General features: G+C 37.9%; 1 protein-coding gene across 1 annotated transcript in view; it reads right to left on the minus strand.

The window, feature by feature from the left end:
- Positions 1-18348, minus strand: part of LOC126260604 (uncharacterized) — a 216449-nt gene extending 198101 nt beyond the window's left edge. The window contains exons 1-2 of the mRNA XM_049957941.1: positions 18325-18348; positions 18104-18271 (exon numbers count right to left, since the gene is read on the minus strand). Coding sequence (XP_049813898.1) covers positions 18104-18271; positions 18325-18348 — 192 coding nt within the window. The remainder of the gene's footprint in view (positions 1-18103; positions 18272-18324) is intronic.
- Positions 18349-18672: the final 324 nt, after the last annotated feature.

Raw genomic sequence — 18672 nt, forward strand, 5'->3', positions numbered from 1 at the left:
TGTAAGTATGAGTACCCAGTAAATGCAGCTGTTGTTGAAAGTAAGTTTTGGAACATATATCTAAGGAAACTATATGGTGGAAAGAAATATATTGTACCTGAATATGAATCGGAGGATGGTGTCTTAACAAATTTATTTTCTGATTCTTCTGTTTATAGTGATGACAAAAATTGTGATTTCTATGGATTGCTAATCTTGTGTGTTCTAAACATGCAAATGCTGAAGCTTATGATAATGAAGGTAGGGCAGCTTGTTCGAATTCTATCTTGTTTGAAGTGGGTGACACTCAAGAAAGGAGTGACAAGACAAATGATTCTGTTGAAAATGTCAAACAATGGAAAATCCAGGATGGAATGTAACAATATCAGAGAAGGAAAGTTGCTACTCACCATATAGCAGAGATGCTGAATCGCGATAGGCACAATAAAAAGATTCACACAACTAAAGCTTTTGGCCATTAAGGCCTTTGTCAGCAGTAGACACACTCTCTCTCTCTCTCTCTCTCTCTCTCTCTCTCTCTGACATAAATGCAACTTGCACACACATCTGCAGTCTCAGAGAGCTGAGACCACACTGCGAACAGCAGCACCAGTGCATGATGGGAGTGGCGACTGGGTGGGGGCAAGGAGGAGGCTGGGGCAGGGAGGGGGAGGGATAGTATGGTGGGAGTGGCGGACAGTCAAGTGTTGCAGTTTAGACGGAGGGCAGGAGAGAAGGTGCAGAGAGAGGGGGGGGGGGGGGTGTAAGTAGCGGAAAGGAGAGAAATAAAAGAAATTAAAAGATGGTGTGGCAGTGAAATGATGACAGCTGTGTAGTGCTGGAAGGGGTACAGGAGGGGGGGGGGGGGGGAGACCTGGATGGGTGAGGACAGTGACCAATGAAAGTTGAGGCCAGGAGGGTTATGGGAATGTAGGATGTATTGCAGGGAAAGTTCCCACCTGTGCAAGTCAGAAAAGCTGGTGTTGGTGGGAAGGATCCATATGGCACAGACTGTGAAGCAGTCATTAAGATGAGGGATATCATGTTTGGAAGCATGTTCAGCAACGGGGTGGTCCACTTGTTTCTTGGCCACAGACAGCTAGTTGGTTGTCATGCGTACATAGAATGCAGCACAGAGGTTGCAGCTTAGCTTGTAAATCACATGACTGGTTTCACAGGTAGCCCTGCCTTTGATGGGATAGGTGATGTTAGTGACCGGACTGGAGTAGTTGGAGGATGTATGGGACAGGTCTTGCATCTAGGTCTATTACAGGGGTATGAGCCACGAGGTAAGGGATCGAGAGCAGGGGTTGTGTAAGGAAGGCCGAGTATATTTTGTAGGTTCGGTGGACGGCAGGGGTGGGAAGGATAGTGGGCAGGACATTTCTCATTTCAGGGCATGACGAGAGGTAATTGAAACCCTAGCAGAGAACGTAATTTAGTTGCTCCAGTCCCAGATGGTACTGAGTTACAAGGGGAATGCTCTTCTGTGGCCGGACTGTGGGACTTTGGGAGGTGGTGGGAGACTGGAAAGATAAGGAACGGGAGATTTGTTTTTGTACAAGGATGGGAGGAAAATTACAGTCAGTGAAGGCTTCAGTGAGACCCTCGGTATATTTTGAGAGGGACTGCTTGTCACTGCAGATGCGACAACCACGGGTGTCTAGGCTGTACAGAAGGGACTTCTTGGTATGGAATGGGTGGCAGCTGTCGAAGTGGAGGTATTGCTGGTGCTTAGTAGGTTTGATATGGACAGAGGTACTGATGTAGCCATCTCTGAGGTCAAGGTCAACATCCAGGAAGGTGGCTTGTTGGGTTGAGTAGGACCAGGTGAAGCAAATGGGGGAGAAGTTGTTGAGGTTCTGGAGGAATGGAGGACTGTGAATAAGGTGTCCTCACCTTCCATCCAGATAGCAAAGATGTCATCAATGAACCTGAACCAGGTGAGGGGTTTAGAATTCTGGGTTTTTAGGAGGGATTCCTCTAGATGGCCCATGAATAGGTTAGCGTAGGTTGGTGCCATGTGTGTGCCCATAGCCGTACCCCGGATTTGTTTGTAGGTAATGCCTTCAAAGCAGAAGTAATTGTGGGTGAGGTATAGTTGGTCATGGAGACTAGGAAGGAGGTTGTTGGTTTAAAATCCATAGCGCATTTGGAAAGGTAGTGTTCAACAGCAGTAAGGCCATGGGCATTAGGAATGTTAGTGTACATGGAGGTGACATCAATAGTGATGAGCAGGGCACCGTGTGGTAAAGGGACAGGAACTGTGGAGAGTCGGTCGGGGAAATGGTTGGTATCTTTTACATAGGGGGATAGGTTCCAGGTAATAGGTTGAAAGTGCTGGTCTATGAGAGCAGAGATTCTCCCAGTGTGGGCACAGTAACTGGCCACAATGGGGCATCCTGGGTGGTTGGGTTTATGGTCTTTAGGAAGCATGTAGAAGGTGGGAGTGCGGGGAATGCTAGATGTAAGTAGAGAGATGGAATCTGGGGAAATGTTTAAAATGTAGAAATGGAAACAATAGATTTGAGTGTGCTAGGCAGAATGGTATACTTAGAAATATTCAATGCAGGAAAGCCAACTAATCCCAATTCATGTAAGTGACATTGTAGCAAACCAGGACATAAGTAGCCAACATACTTAAATTGACAGTAGAATTAAGGAACACTTTAGAAACTGTAGGGAGGTTGCTACAGGTAACATGAATGATCCTCAACTAGATATGAACAGTCAGTTAAATGCTCTTTCCAATCCTATCTGTAATTGTGAATCGAATCAATTAAGTGAAGATGTAAGTAACACAGAGATACCCGTTCATCCTATACAAATGTCCAACAATAGTGTAAACCAGTTATGTGATTGAGACTTTAAAGAGGTTGAGAATGATTTATTGAGAGAAGATAATCTTACAGAACAACATAATTTTGTGGGTAGCCCATACATAGAGATTTCAGTTGGTAACTGGACAGGTTTATGTCTGATTGACCTCAGCAGTGCAATTTCAATTGTGTTGAGAAATTTAGAGACAGAATAAAGAATAATCCTAACTACATTAAGTTTCCTATCTCAGGAGTTAAAATCAAAGGTGCAACTGGTAAGTACAGCAAAGTGGTTAGTAAACAAGGCTTAATTACCTTCCATATAGGAAAAACTGTGTTTCAGCAAGGTTGCCTGATCATCAGTCATCTCAATGAGGGGGAATGGATCGGATCTTAAAGAGTAATATATCTTTTGACTGGGGTAATTCAAAGGTTTGGTACAAAATTGACTGTTGTGAGAGTGAAGTTCAATTTTCTGGTCATACTAAGCTATAGCTAAGAACTGGTAATTCTACATCTAACAAAGTGTGTCCTATGAGGTACAAGTAAGAAAGGGTTTTTAGATGATTTTATTGGTGTTGATGTTACTGTTAAAGACTTTGATCATATGGTCAGTGATAAGGTGAATGAGGCTGATAGGCTTACTGAGTATGAAAAATCTGAACTTGAAAGTGTATTGAGAGAGTTTGAAGATATTTTCAGTGAAAAGCCAGATAGGGTTCAGAACTACTCTTGTATGCTTCAGCTGAAGCAGCATCAGCCCTTCTTCATAAGACTGTACTCAGTATCTATATGTCAGAAATAGATTGTGGAGAGGAAACTCCAAAAGTTGCAAGAGTGAAGAACTATTGAAAGAAGCATAAGTCAGTACAACAATCCGTGGTTGTTGCATCCAAAAACATTGGTGTAGTCAGGCTTGCACTTGATTCCAGACATCTAAACAAATATTTGGAAAGGAAAACAGATCACTCAGAGTCAACGGAAGAATTATTAAACAAGTTCCATGGTGCCATGCGGGTGCCTATTGCACCTTGATCCTAGTTCCAGAAAATACACTGCGTTTTTATTCTCTGGAAAAGGTTACCAGTACTGTGTAGTTCCTTTTGGTCTCAATGAATCAGTTGCAGAATTTATAAGAGCCATGGCTGTAGTGTTAGGTAGTGAGAAACTATTCAAGCTGGGTATTTATGTTGATGACATTCTCATAATGAGTAATTCATGGAACGAGCATATTGAGACAATTAAGGAGGTAGCAATGAAATTCAAAAAAGGAGGTATGACCCTCAAATTGGCTAAATGTAGATTTAGGATTGAAGCTTAGAAATTCTTGGGTCACACCATCAGTGAGGAAGGAATTCTGCCCAATGCAGATAAAATTAAAGCTGTTGCTGATATTTCCAGACCCAGGAATAAAAAGGAATTGAGATCCTTCTATGGGTTATGTAACTTCTACCATAAATACATCAGATCATAAGTCCTGAATGAACTATGTTTACTTCATTTATTGAAAAGGAACACGTTATTGAAATGTTCAACAGAATGTCAAACAGTTTTTGATGAGATCAAAACACATCTTTGCAATAGTCAGATTCTATGTAGGCCTGACCTTTCCTAACCATATTGCCTTGTGAGAGATAGTTATGAGTATGGACTTGGTGCTTATTTTTTTCAACAGGAGGAGGAACAGATGGTAAAATGTAAATTAAGTTTCGCAAGCAGGAGTTTACTTAAACACGAAAGTAATTACATGGTCACTGAGAATGAGCTGCTCAAAATTGTGAGGGGGTTCAAGAAATTTAGGAGCTATCTCACTGGACATAAAGTCATCATATTCTCTGATCACAAAGCTCTGAGCTGTTTACAGGAATGTAAGCTGTATCATAACCAAATCACTCACTGGGCATTGTTTCTTCAGCCATTCAATTACACTATTTCACATATTAAAGGTGAGCAAAATTGTGTTGCTGATGCCTTATCTAGGTTGCCAAATGGTAATGATCAGGAGAACTTCGAGATTCTGGTGGACAAGAACTTTAGATTTATGTTTATTAAGGGAGTGAATTGTGAGCAAGAAATTAGAAAAATTTGTGAACAATTACAGAGACACCAAAACCAAGATGCGGACTTGAAATTGGTGAAAAGCTTACTCGATAAGAAAGGTGAAGATAAAGTTGTAAAATATTACCAGGTGCATATGGGTATTTTGTTCAGGAAACACAGACCAGACTCTGATAATTGGAATGTATGTTGGCCCAAACAACACATAGACTTACTCTTAAGTTTATACATGAGAGTTTTGGCCAATGTGGTAGTATGAAATGCACTCAGAAGTTACAAGAAAATGTTTATTTTAATAATATATCCAGGAGGGTACAATTTGGCTACGTTCTTGTGATAGATGCCAGAGAGAAAAAGTAACAAATAAGTGCCATAAAGGTTTTTTAAATAGTGTTATACCCAGAGGTAGATCTGAGTTAGTTGGTGTTGACTTCTTTGGACAATTATCTCATTCCAAAGAAGGATACAGTTTACATCTTCGTTGTGATTGATTTGTTTAGTAAGTTAGTTAAATTGTACCCATTGAAAAAGACTACCAGTATGGAAATTATACAGTGTTTTGAAAATTGTTATTTCACCAATGCTGGCAAAGCTAAAGCTATATTATCTGACAATGCAAGCCACTTCATCTCACATGTATGGAAACAGTTTATGACAGATCAGAACATCAAACATATTTGCATTTCTGTTTACTCACCATCTTGCAATCCTACTGAAAGATACATGCGTGAGATTGGTCAACTCTGTAGGACTAACTGTTCCAAAGATCATTCAAATTGGTAGTCATATGTAACAAGATTTGAAGAAATTCTCTACCATCTGCAACACACAGCAACTGGATTTTCTCCTTACGAGATACATTATAATAAGAAAACAACTAATTTATTGTATGAATTAGTAAAGTTTCCCAAGCACACTGAGTTGTCTCCTGATGAGGCAGAAGACATTCTGAGGAGAAATATGGAGATTTATCATAGCAACAAGAAGTTAAGGCATGACAAAAATGTTAAGGTGATTCAGTACAAAGTTGGTGATCTGGTGTTAACAAAAAGTTATGAGAAATCAAAAGCTATAAATAAGGCGATCAAAAAGATTTTTGATATATGTATTGGTCCTTTCGAAATTTGCAAAATGCCACATCCCAATGCATTCAGCCTCCTCTATCCTAGACCCAGGAAAGTGTTTGCATTGAGAAACATAGTGCATCTAAAACCATATGTATCAAGAAGTTACACTTCAGTACCACATCACTCAGATACAGATTAACATATCTGATTATTTGTTGTTGTTTTGCATACATTTGAAAGTGGTGAATTTTGTCTTTTGAAAATCTTTGAATGTTACATTTGAAAAGGAGATACAGCATACACTTTTCAGTACTAAGATGACTTGGACTGAGAATTTGAGAATGTAGATTGATGAAGAAATTATTATATATTTGTACATCAGCTTATGGTATCTGAGAAAGCTATAAGGAATTTTGACTCTGAAGATGCTTTTCAACACCTTCATGATGATTCTGTTCTTACTTGAACACACTGCTTTATAGCAAAGATGAGTTGTTAAGTGTAACACATTCCATGCTTATTTTGGCATATACTACCGTTATTTGATGACATTATGAAGGGATGATCTTATGTATGCCTTGGTTTTGTGAATATTATTGCTGCTCGATCCAGGGGTGACAGCAGCAGATTGAGTTGATTGTGTGATGTTTTGAATTGAATTGGTGACTTTGCTTGGTACCATCACGCTGGTGGGTGTTTTGTATAGCTTTAGGATTTTTGGATGATTTGGTCAGTGAATGACCAACCTTTTCAATATTTGTGCTATACATTCTTGAATAAACATGTTACATTTGTTGATATCATTGAAGGCTTTTTTTTTGTGGTTCATTTGTTTTTTGTTGTATGGCAACAAATTGCATCTTTTTTCACCCTTAGCAACAGGCTGGGGGGGGGGGGGGGGTTAATTTTAACTTAAGGATTTATGATGTGTTTAGATTAGATGATTCTAACTTTGCTTAGAACAGACAAGATACTATATGAATTGGAGGAGATGATTTTCTTAGAGGAACAAATTTGACACTACTGAGATTGAAAATAAAAATTGACACTTGTACTTAGACTGTACAGTTTCAATGACATAACTTGGATAATACTATTGTATTTTAAAAAAGTAAGTTTAAGTTATTTTGATGATTTTGTCTTACTATTTTACATGAATTTCCCTTACATTGTACAGGGTAAGCTTATTTGATGATCTTTTGAGATGGAATAATTTCTGGCTAACAAACATCAGAACCCATAACTGATTGATTGTTGTTGTGATGTACAGTTAACACACATATTACATTGATGTATGACTAATTCTTCATGAAACCTCAAGACGACACTGTGTATCCTGAGATACTGAAAGAAGGTAACAAAATCTTACTTGGCACAAACATGCCATGATATTAACAATTTTAACACATGATGGGAACAGTATTGTGGTTATTGATTCTAAATACACACTCACACTCACTACATTGATTATAGTAAACCCACATTTCCACTACCCATACCGTTTACCTGAAATGTTTATCGAGATGAGTTGAGCACGATATTCAGATTCAGGGAGTTGAGATTATCTTGACTCAGCTATTTGGAACCACACCTGGATTTGACTTTTCCATAATCACCGAGGGGGACATGTCAGAATGAAACTATCCTGTGATGATTTTTCTTATTTATATTTTGTGGCTTTTCATTTATCTTGTTTAGTGTATTTTCTATATTTTGTATATATACCGGGTTTGGCTTAAAAGTAGTCTGACTGATTTCATGCCAGAAGTAAAGACACAAATGCAAAAATAAGTAAACGTTCATTATACCATGAGGGGCAAACATGATGAATGGAAAACATGTAATGTTTAAGGTAAAAGGATACTGATTTAAATGATTGTGCAAGCAGTATTTTCAAATGGAATGGAACCTGATAAAACTAGTTTCAGGAACTGAAAAGTCAGTAATGTACCTGAGAGTAGCTAATATAAAGGACCAATTTTTGACAGCAGACACCTGTCTGCAAGAGACTTTGTCTCTTACAAAACTGAATTTATGTAAAAAGAAAACATCTGTAAATAATTTATAATGTAGTTCATACTCATTATCTTCTGTTACATTCTAGTAAATGTTCACTGTTTAACTTGTTTGATAAAATATATTTCGTTGCCTCACACCAATGTATGGAAAAATTTATGGTGCTGTCTTATGCCAATTTCCTTATAGAATTGTAGAACAAACTTTTTCATGCCACTTTATCAGTTTTACATAACTTTTGCTTTTTGGTTTCTTTTGTTCAGGTGCCTAACACCATTTAATACAGTTTTTGTAATTTATGTTGGTAATTGTGCTTCACATGACATACTCTCATCTATTTTATTTATTAATTTCATTGGTGCTTCACAACATTTTAAACTTTTAAAACTTTTACGTATGTATGACTTCATGCTTACACATTTGTATTTCTACATTAATAGGTGCTTCACACCATTTTAAAATTGTTTTTATGATTTATGTTTGACAATGTGCCTTACAAGACTCAATCTGCATTTGGAATTTTTTTTTAATGTCAGGTTTAGCCCTTTAACTGCTCTGGACATGTTAACGCACATGCCTTTGTACCTGTCCCTGTGTGTTCTGAACGTGTTAACGTGTGCCACCAGTCCTTCTACCACATACACACGTTCAGAGTACCATGTAGGAGGACTAGTGGTGCATGTAAACATGTTCAGAGCACACAGGGACAGGTACAAAGGCGTGCTCATTAACACATCCAAAGCACTTAAAGGGTTAAAACTCACAAATAAATCATTTCATTGGCTAGTTCATCTACCACTGGTACTGGAATTTGCTTACTTTTCCAAATTTCACATACAATCCATCTGCTGTTTGTAGAAGAGCTTTCCAATAACTGACGTTAGTAAAAGCTCTTCGGGGTAGGTGTTGAAATGGAACCATTTTCCCATTTCTATCCTCCTGATTACTGTGTGTAGAACTTAGTGTCTACTTTCAGTTTTATGCAGATAAATTTTATATTATGTGCAGATCTTAATTATACATTATCTGATGTGACATAATTATTGATATTAATTTTAATGGTTAATTCAAATAACTTTTATATTATGTGCAGATCTTAATTACACTTCGTCTGGTGTGACATAATTACTGATATTAATTTTAAGTGTTAATTCATTAATTTTCCATTTCCAAAGATGTTAATGTTTGTCAGTTATTTGTTCTTTGGAAGAGATGGGCTTTGGAGGGAAGTTTTGATGGCAGTGAATGCAAATGGCTGGTGGTGGTGGAACAATTTGGCAGTGTAAATTTTGTGTGTGTGTGTGTGTGTGTGTGTGTGTGTGTGTGTGTTTGTGTGTGTGTGCATGTTTGTGTGAATAAACGATGATGACTCAAAGAGAAAATTATGTAGATTATTATTGTGACATTCACAGATAGGAAGACCAGCTGCAGTAAGACACTATACTGAGCACCTCCTTTAGCAATATTTCACAAGTGCAAACCATAAGTAATTGCAAGCATATTACATTAGAAGCTCTAATGTTTAACAGTAACAAAGTAATATGTTCTCATCTGTTTACTCATTTGTTTACTACATTCTGTAGGTTGTTGATAATAGCATAGAAGTTGCAACAGAGATGTGTTTCACAGTAGTCAAAATGACCGAGTGCTCATAGCCATTTAGGTATGCATTTCAGAGCTCATGTTTACTGGACTTTTTTTCTTGTTTTTGTCCATACTCCTATCTCTCAAAATATGAAATGCTTCTTTCCAACCCCTGTACAGTCAATCTGAAACATTCCAGTGTTCCCTGGTGTCTCCCTCATGTACAGTTATCTTTCAGGATTTTTAATGTTGGTGATGATTAAATTATGCTTTGTGCAAAATTATACATGATGACTCCTCTTCCCCCAGTCCACATTACCCTACTATTTTTTCTATCAAATTCAAGTCATCCACCACAATTAGTTTTTTGTTGCCCTTAAATATCAAAATAATTTCCTTTATCTCATCACAGAACTAATTGGTACGTAAACTTGTACTACTGCAGTGGGTGTTGGCTTCATGTCTGTTCTGGCTACAATACTGTATTCATTATGCTGTTCATAGCGGCTTTCCTACATTTCTACTTTCCTATCCTTTATTAGGGTTACTACTGTGTTGCCCATATTTGATTTTGTGTAGATACCTATGTACTCACATGATATGAAGTCCTTTTCTTCATTCCACCATGTTTCACTAATTCCCACTGTGTCTAATTTCAAGCCAGTCATTTCCATTTTAAAATTCCCTATCTATGTACCTGATCAATGGATCTAACATTCCATATTCTGGCACATACAATGCCAGGTTTTTTTTCCTGATTATGACATCCTCCTGAGCAGTCCTTGCCTTAAGAGTTAGTGGAGAACTCTTCTACCTTCAGAATATTTTACCAACAGGTTGCCATCATCATTCAGTTGTACAGTAGAGCTTAACAACCCCAGGAAAAAATGGCTACAGTCTCCTCTCACTTTAAGCTGTTCACAGCACTAGTAAAGCAAAGCCGGATTGGCTAATTTACAGGGTCACATCAGTCAATCAACCAGGCTGTTGCCCCAACTATTGGAAAGGCTTCTGCCCCTTTTCAGGAACCACAGGTTAAGCTGTCCACCATTGTGGGTGCATCTATGATGTCACTGGGCTGGCTTTCACTATCACTAAGGCACACAAGCCTCCCCACCTTGGCAAAGTCCATGATTTGTGCAGAGTGCTAGTCTGCACTAAAAGAAAAATTCTACTATTCCTTGCATGGAATTTCTCTAAATCAGCATTTTATGTTATTCTGTACAAAATGTTTTCAGTAGCTCTAATAATCGGACTGATGAAAAAAGTGCAGCATCTAGAAGACATGGTTGGTTGTCAGTATAGCTTTGTACCTGTACAAACCATCAGTGGGTATGTAAATGAGTAGAGTTTCAGTTCTCAGTGAGAGACAGACTGGTCACCAGAATGCATTAGTGTTGTTCATGTGTAGTGTTGTAACCAGGCCTAGGAAGGTATACAAAGGATGTAAGCAGCATCAGATGCTGAGTAGTCACTATGCAGCACAAGGAAAAGCAATGAGACAATCTTACCAGTACCTGGCAGAGTCTGAAAGGGATCTTGCTGTGGATCTCCATTTAGCTGGCTGGGGCAGTGAAATGTGCCAGTGGCCTGATGTTGGACTGCAAGGGAACTTGATAGCAGGGACACGCATTGCCACAATTCTGACTGACCACATTTGATCATCACATTGTGCACAAGGCACTTTGTAGCCCCTTCTCATCTGTGCCTGCCATCTGAGAACAAGTAATGGAGTCCCTGCAACATTCTACATCATCTCACTCCATTGGTTGGAAACAAGCACCAGTCACTACTCCCCATGTAAGCTGCAGCTAACACTGATGGCTGTGTTGGAATGGTGCCATGACTGGGAAGCATTTTCTCCTGACAACTGATGTTGCATTGTAGTGAGTAATGAATCATAGTTCTGCACAAACCTGGAAGACCATCACCAGCAGGTGTGGTGGTGACTTTGGGAGAGATTACATTCTTAGGATATTTGGAGATGTACAGAAGTGTTATTCCTGGTTTGATGGTCTGGGGACCCATTGGGTATGACTTCAGCTTAGAGCTGGCAGTGGGAGGCAATGCTGACAACTAGATCATTGTGCATCCTGATGTGTTGCCTCTCTTATGACAGTATAATGGTGCCATTTTTTAACAGGACATTGCTTGTCCACATTGGCATGTGCTTCTATGAACTTTCTGCATGATGCTGAAATACTCCTGTGGCCACGAAGCTCCCCAGATCTGTGCCCAATAGAGCATGTACTGGGTTAGACATCAACTCCTTTCCAGTGCCCTAATTGAGAATTTCAATAGCCAATTACAACTTATTGTGTGCCAGCTTGCTTCAGGAGAGGCTAAATAGCTTGATGACACCCTTCCCAACTAAATCTGTGTACGCCTCCAGGCCAGAGGAGGTGCATCATCATACTGATATATATTCTCATACTGCCAAGTTCTTTGAAAATATTGTAATTACTTAAAAAACATCACATAACCTATCAAACTGCGAAGTTTCATTCCATTTCCTCCTCCACTTCCAGGTGCTTTACTTTTTTCAGGTAGAGTAGTTTAATAAGATATTTATGTATGTTCTGAGGAGTTCCCTGTACTGTATATCAACTGATTTCAACTGTATCTAATAGGACAATAACATTTTGAACATGTTTGCTTGTTACGTATCATGGCAATCATAATGGTAATTGAAAATGATGATTCAATCATTCAGAGTATTTTCTGTAATGACAATATGTCTCAAGTTAAAATTATGTGGAGGACTGGGCATGAATGAAAAATATAACACTTTTGCTAATAAAGTGCTTACCTTTTTTGAACACTGTTTTCCCCCAAAATTAACCAAGGGTAGAGCAAAGTCTACAAAGAAGCCATGGATTACTCAAGGAATAGGGGTATCTTGTAAAACAAAAATAAAACTGTATCTGTCAATCCGAAACAGTTCTGATATTGATGCTATAGCACATTACAAGAAATACTGCAAAGTATTAAAGACTGTAATATGAACATCAAAGGAAATATATTACAAGGAAAAGATAGTCATATCAGATACCAAAATAAAGACAATATGGGATATAGTGAAGGAGGAGACCGGTAGAACTAGACATGAAGAGGGACAAATAGCATTAAGAGTAAATGATACATTGATGACAGATATGTATAGTGTTGAAGAACTTTTCAACAAACATTTTATAACTGTTACTGAAAAGATGGGGTTGTCAGGTTCTGTAGATGCTGCTATGGAATACCTCAGATCAGACATTTCAAGTAACTTCCATAATATGAATTTGACCCCCACCACCCCAGCAGAAATAACGTCCATCATAAAATCTTTAAAATCGAAAACCTCTAGTGGGTATGATGAAATATCAACAAAGTGTATTAAATAATGTGATTCTGGGTTAAGTAACGTATTAAGCTATCTGTGTAACCAGTCGTCTATCAGTGGAATATTTCCCGAATGGTTGAAATATGTTGAAGTTAAGCCACTATTTAAGAAGGGAGATAAAGAACTATCATCAAATTTCCATCCAGTTTCCCTTTTGTCAGCATTCTCAAAAATTTTAGAAAAAGTAATGAACAATCGACTTTATAACCACTTTATCTCAAACAACATACTGTCAAAGTCTCAGTTCGGATTTCTAAAGGGTTCTGATATTGAGAAGGCTATCTACACTTACAGTGAAAATGTGCTTGTTTCATTAGACAAAAAATTGCAGGCAACTGGTATATTTTGTGATCTGTCAAAGGCATTTCACTGTGTAAATCACAATATCCTTTTAAGCAAATTAGAATATTATGGTGCAACAGGAAATGCTGCAAAATGGTTCAAATCTTATATCTCTGGTAGGAAACAAAGGGTGTTATTAGAAGAAGAGAGGAAAGAGACATGTATCAAGCTATCAGACATCATCCAACTGGGAACTAATTACATGTGGGGTCCCACAAGGTTCCATTTTAGGCCCCTTACTTTTTCTTGTGTATATCAATGACCTTTCATCAGTAACATTATCAGATGCCAAGTTTGTTTTGTTTGCTGATGATACAAACATTGAAATAAATAGCAAATCGAGTGTAGTCTTAGAAAGATCGGCCATAAAATATTTGTGGACATTAATCACTGGTTTCTAGACAATTCTTTGTCACAAACACACTACATGCAGTTCAGAACTTGTAAGGGGTGTCCCACGAGTATATGCCTAACATAGGATGACAAGCAGATAAAAGAAGTGGACAGCATTAAATTCTTGGGATTACAGCTTGATAATAAATTCAACTGGGAGGAGCATACCACAGAACTGCTGAAGTGTCGTAACAAATCTCTATTTGCAATGAAAATTGTGTCAGACATAAGAGATATAAAAATGAAAAAGCTGGCATACTATGCCTACTTTCATTCCATAATGCCATATGGTATTATGTTTTGGGCCAATTCATCAAGCCAAGCTAAAGTTTTCTGGGCACAAAAACATTCAGTAAGAGTTATATGTGGTGTGAACTCAAGAACATCCTGCAGAAGGCTGTTTAGGGAACTAGGGATACTAACTACTGCTTCCCAATATATTTATTCCTTAATGAAATTTGTTATTAAAAATATATCACTTTTTCAAACCAACAGCTGAATTAATAGAATCAGTACTAGAAATAAGAATAATCATCACAAGGATTTTAAGTCACTTACTCTTGTACAAAAAGGTGTGCATTACTCAGGAACACACATGTTCAATAACTTGCCAGCAGCCATAAAAAGCTTAACAATCAATGAAATTCAGTATAAGAGAAGCCTAAAGGATTTATTGGTGACCAACTTTTTCTACTCCATTGATGAATTTTTCAGTAGGACCAACTGATTTGTGTGTATCTGCACCATTTCAGTGCAGTAATGTGCTCATTGTAAGTACATGTGTGTGTGTGTGTGTGTGTGTGTGTGTGTGTGTGTAAGTATAGTCTAACTTGTGCACCATTTCAGTGCAGTAATGTGTTCATTTTAAATAAGTATTTTAGTAGTTCTATTACTTGTTTATTACCTTATAAATAAAAAACCTTTTTTTTTAATTTCAGTGCAATAATGTTTGTGAAATGATTCTTTCATATAGTGTTCATTAAAAAAATGACTTGGGACCTGTGGAAGGTACGTTAGCTTATTTGTTTCAGTTGTAAATATCTGTCATGTATTATTGTTTTTCTGACATGTTCCACATCCTGGAGAACCTCGTCACTATGGATCAATTGGAATGAAAGTAAATCTAATCTAATCTAATCTAGAAACAGAATAGACCCCATTCTTGACCAGTATGCTACTAATCATGTCATCATAGACCTCTCAGACTGGCATACAGCTCCAAGTTGGTATGGTCAGAGCATGGAAGAAAAGGGTAGGCGCTCATGATGAGTCTAATCTCAGTCAATGTGTGAGATATCCTCTGATGTCATAAATGTACTGTCCATGAAAGGCTTGAATCTGAGTTTTAAACAGTTTCACTATACAGTTTTAACATCCTAGTTACAGTTGGACAGCATTAAGGTGTATCTACGGAGGTGGCCTGCCTCTCAGAGCCCAAGTAGTAGGTAAGGCATCATATGGCACAAGGATTAAGGTACATAGTTGAATACTAAAAAGGGGAAAACTATGTATTTGCATATACAAAATGGTACAATGTGTTGAATTTTTCTCTTAACAATTTTTTCTCTGTATAACCTACCTTGGAATGCCCTTACCAGCTTTTCAAACTGTTTCTTACCACCATGTTTACATATTTTACTTTTTTAATGTTGAGTAATAAAAATACACATGGCTTCCTCATAACTGGCACTTTGAAAGAACTCAACTTTCATGGTAACACAGAAAATGAACCAACTCTTTGCAAAAGGTGCAGCACCTTTACTGCAAGTGAATGGATGCCTACAAACACTGGTAGCACACGTATGACAACAGTTCTTACACTGTACACATTATAAGGATATTTCATTAAAAAATAAATGCATTTTCATCTAAAAATACTTTCTTTCACTGGTATGCCCAGAACATTTCATTTTGTCCTTGTATAACACTATATATATCCCTCATTACTTGAAGTTCATAAAAACATACTTTTTTAGGCCTGTGGTGAATTCTATAAAGGAAGTCTAACTTTTTAGCCCCTTTGTGACTGGTTTACGCTCTTCTGCCAGGGACAGAGCAATGTACCAAATGCCTTTGAGCGTAATTAACTATGTTGTTGTTGTTGTGGTCTTCAGTCCTGAGACTGGTTTGATGCAGCTCTCCATGCTACTCTATCCTGTGCAAGCTTCTTCATCTCCGAGTACCTACTGCAACCTACATCCTTCTGAATCTGCTTGGTGTATTCATCTCTTGGCCTCCCTCTACGATTTTTACCCTCCACGCTGCCCTCCAATGCTAAATTTGTGATCCCTTGATGCCTCAAAACATGTCCTACCAACCGATCCCTTCTTCTAGTCAAGTTGTGCCACACACTTCTCTTCTTCCCAATCCTATTCAATACCTCCTCATTAGTTATGTGATCTACCCACCTTATCTTCAGCATTCTTCTGTAGCACCACATTTCGAAAGCTTCTATTCTCTTCTTGTCCAAACTAGTTATCATCCATGTTTCACTTCCATACATGGCTACACTCCATACAAATACTTTCAGAAACGACTTCCTGACACTTAAATCTATACTCGATGTTAACAAATTTCTCTTCTTCAGAAACGATTTCTTGCCATTGCCAGTCTACATTTTATATCCTCTCTACTTCGACCATCATCAGTTATTTTACTCCCTAAAGAGCAAAACTCCTTTACTACTTTAAGTGTCTCATTTCCTAATCTAATTCCCTCAGCATCACCCGATTTAATTTGACTACATTCCATTATCCTCGTTTTGCTTTTGTTGATGTTCATCTTATATCCTCCTTTCAAGACACTGTCCATTCCGTTCAACTGCTCTTCCAAGTCCTTTGCTGTCTCTGACAGAATTACAATGTCATCGGCGAACCTCAAAGTTTTTATCTCTTCTCCATGGATTTTAATACCTACTCCGAATTTTTCTTTTGTTTCCTTTACTGCTTGCTCAATATACAGATTGAATAACATCGGGCAGAGGCTACAACCCTGTCTCACTCCTTTCCCAACGACTGCTTCCCTTTCATGCCCCTCAACTCTTATAACTACCATCTGGTTTTTGTACAAATTGTAAATAGCCTTTCGCTCCCTGTATTTTACCCCTGCCACCTTCAGAATTTGAAAGAGAGTATTCCAGTTAACATTGTCAAAAGTTTTCTCTAAGTCTACAAATGCTAGAAACGTAGGTTTGCCTTTTCTTAATCTTTCTTCTAAGATAAGTCGTAAGGTTAGTATTGCCTCACGTGTTCCAATATTTCTACGGAATCCAAACTGATCTTCCCCGAGGTCCACTTCTACCAGTTTTTCCATTCGTCTGTAAAGAATTCGCATTAGTATTTTGCAGCTGTTACTTATTAAACTGATAGTTCGGTAATTTTCACATCTGTCAACACCTGCTTTCTTTGGGATTGGAATTATTATATTCTTCTTGAAGTCTGAGGGTATTTCGCCTGTCTCATACATCTTGCTCACCAGATGGTAGAGTTTTGTGATGACTGGCTCTCCCAAGGCTATCAGTAGTTCTAATGGAATGTTGTCTACTCCCGGGGCCTTGTTTTGACTCAGGTCTTTCAGTGCTCTGTCAAACTCTTCACGCAGTATCTTATCTCCCATTTCGTCTTCATCTACATCCTCTTCCATTTCCATAATATTGTCCTCAAGTACATCGCCCTTGTATAAACCCTCTATATACTCCTTCCACCTTTCTGCCTTCCCTTCTTTGCTTAGAACTGGGTTGTCATCTGAGCTCTTGATATTCATATAAGTGGTTCTCTTTTGTCCAAAGGTCTCTTTAATTTTCCTGTAGGCAGTATCTATCTTACCCCTAGTGAGACAAGCTTCTACTATGTAATTAACTATGGATGTTATTACGTCAGATGTGCTTTGTACTACAAGCCTGGAATGGGACTCTCACAGCTCTCCACACAAAATCTGAAACTGATTATCATCTGAATTACAAGCAGATGGAAAAAAAACTGTAGAAACAACACTTTGAGAGCTTTTGAATGATACTCTTTCTGACCTACTTTGTTCTACGACATTAATCAGTTACTTATAAATGACTTCCTTAGTGCAATTGTTAAGATATACACCATAGACTTTGGAGAATGGAGGCTCATGCTCCCATCCTGATTTTGTTTTTTTGTGGTTGTCCTCAATCATTTATGGCAAATGTTGGGATGGTTCCTACAACAATGCCTTGATCAACCAACTGTCCTGTCCTCTCATTAAATGCATGTATATTCGCATGTCTGTATATATTACTTTTGTCCCTCACCATTCTTGAAAATTTGTCAGAAGTTCAGAGTGATTTACAGTGCTTCATTAACCACAGATCAAATTTCCAAAGATTGTTTTAAGACATGGAGAATTAATTAATATAATCACATGCAGTTCATGTATTATCTACAAATATAATATCAATTTACTATGCAAAAATTAAAAATGAGACCAACCTGCTCTTCTGCTGATACCGGTGCAGCAGCTCCTGGTGCACTCAGTGGTACTGCCGGTGCACCAGGTGCTCCACCATGTGCTTCAGTTAATGAACTAGTAATATGACCTAGTGTATCAATTATTCCTTCAAGAGTGGGACCAACGGTCGAAGAACAACTTGGGCAGCCCTGCAATCAAAAGACAATTAGTTTATAGTAATTCATCAGCTGCTTTAACTAACATGAACAGACCTATTGCCAAGCATCCAACAAAGAAACAAAACATAAAAAATTTAAGCACTAAATGGTATACATATACACAAATTTGAAGACAATTATTTGTTGTTAATTTACTGAGTTTGAAAATAGTGAGGGATGGTCTTTTTGTTTTAACAGCCTACATCATATACGAACTGCAGTAGTGTTTCAGATGAAGTTTGTACTCAAATCTGAAGAAGACAATTAGTATATAGAATATATTATGTATTCCACTGCTGCCACATAATTACTTGTCCAGTGAATTAGTATGCTCCTGGAAATGTAAACAGGTATGTTCCATTTTATGGTAGCTTCACAGTACTCAAAAATTG

Source organism: Schistocerca nitens, chromosome 5 (genome assembly GCF_023898315.1).
Source record: "Schistocerca nitens isolate TAMUIC-IGC-003100 chromosome 5, iqSchNite1.1, whole genome shotgun sequence".
Taxonomy (NCBI): Eukaryota; Metazoa; Arthropoda; class Insecta; order Orthoptera; family Acrididae; genus Schistocerca; species Schistocerca nitens.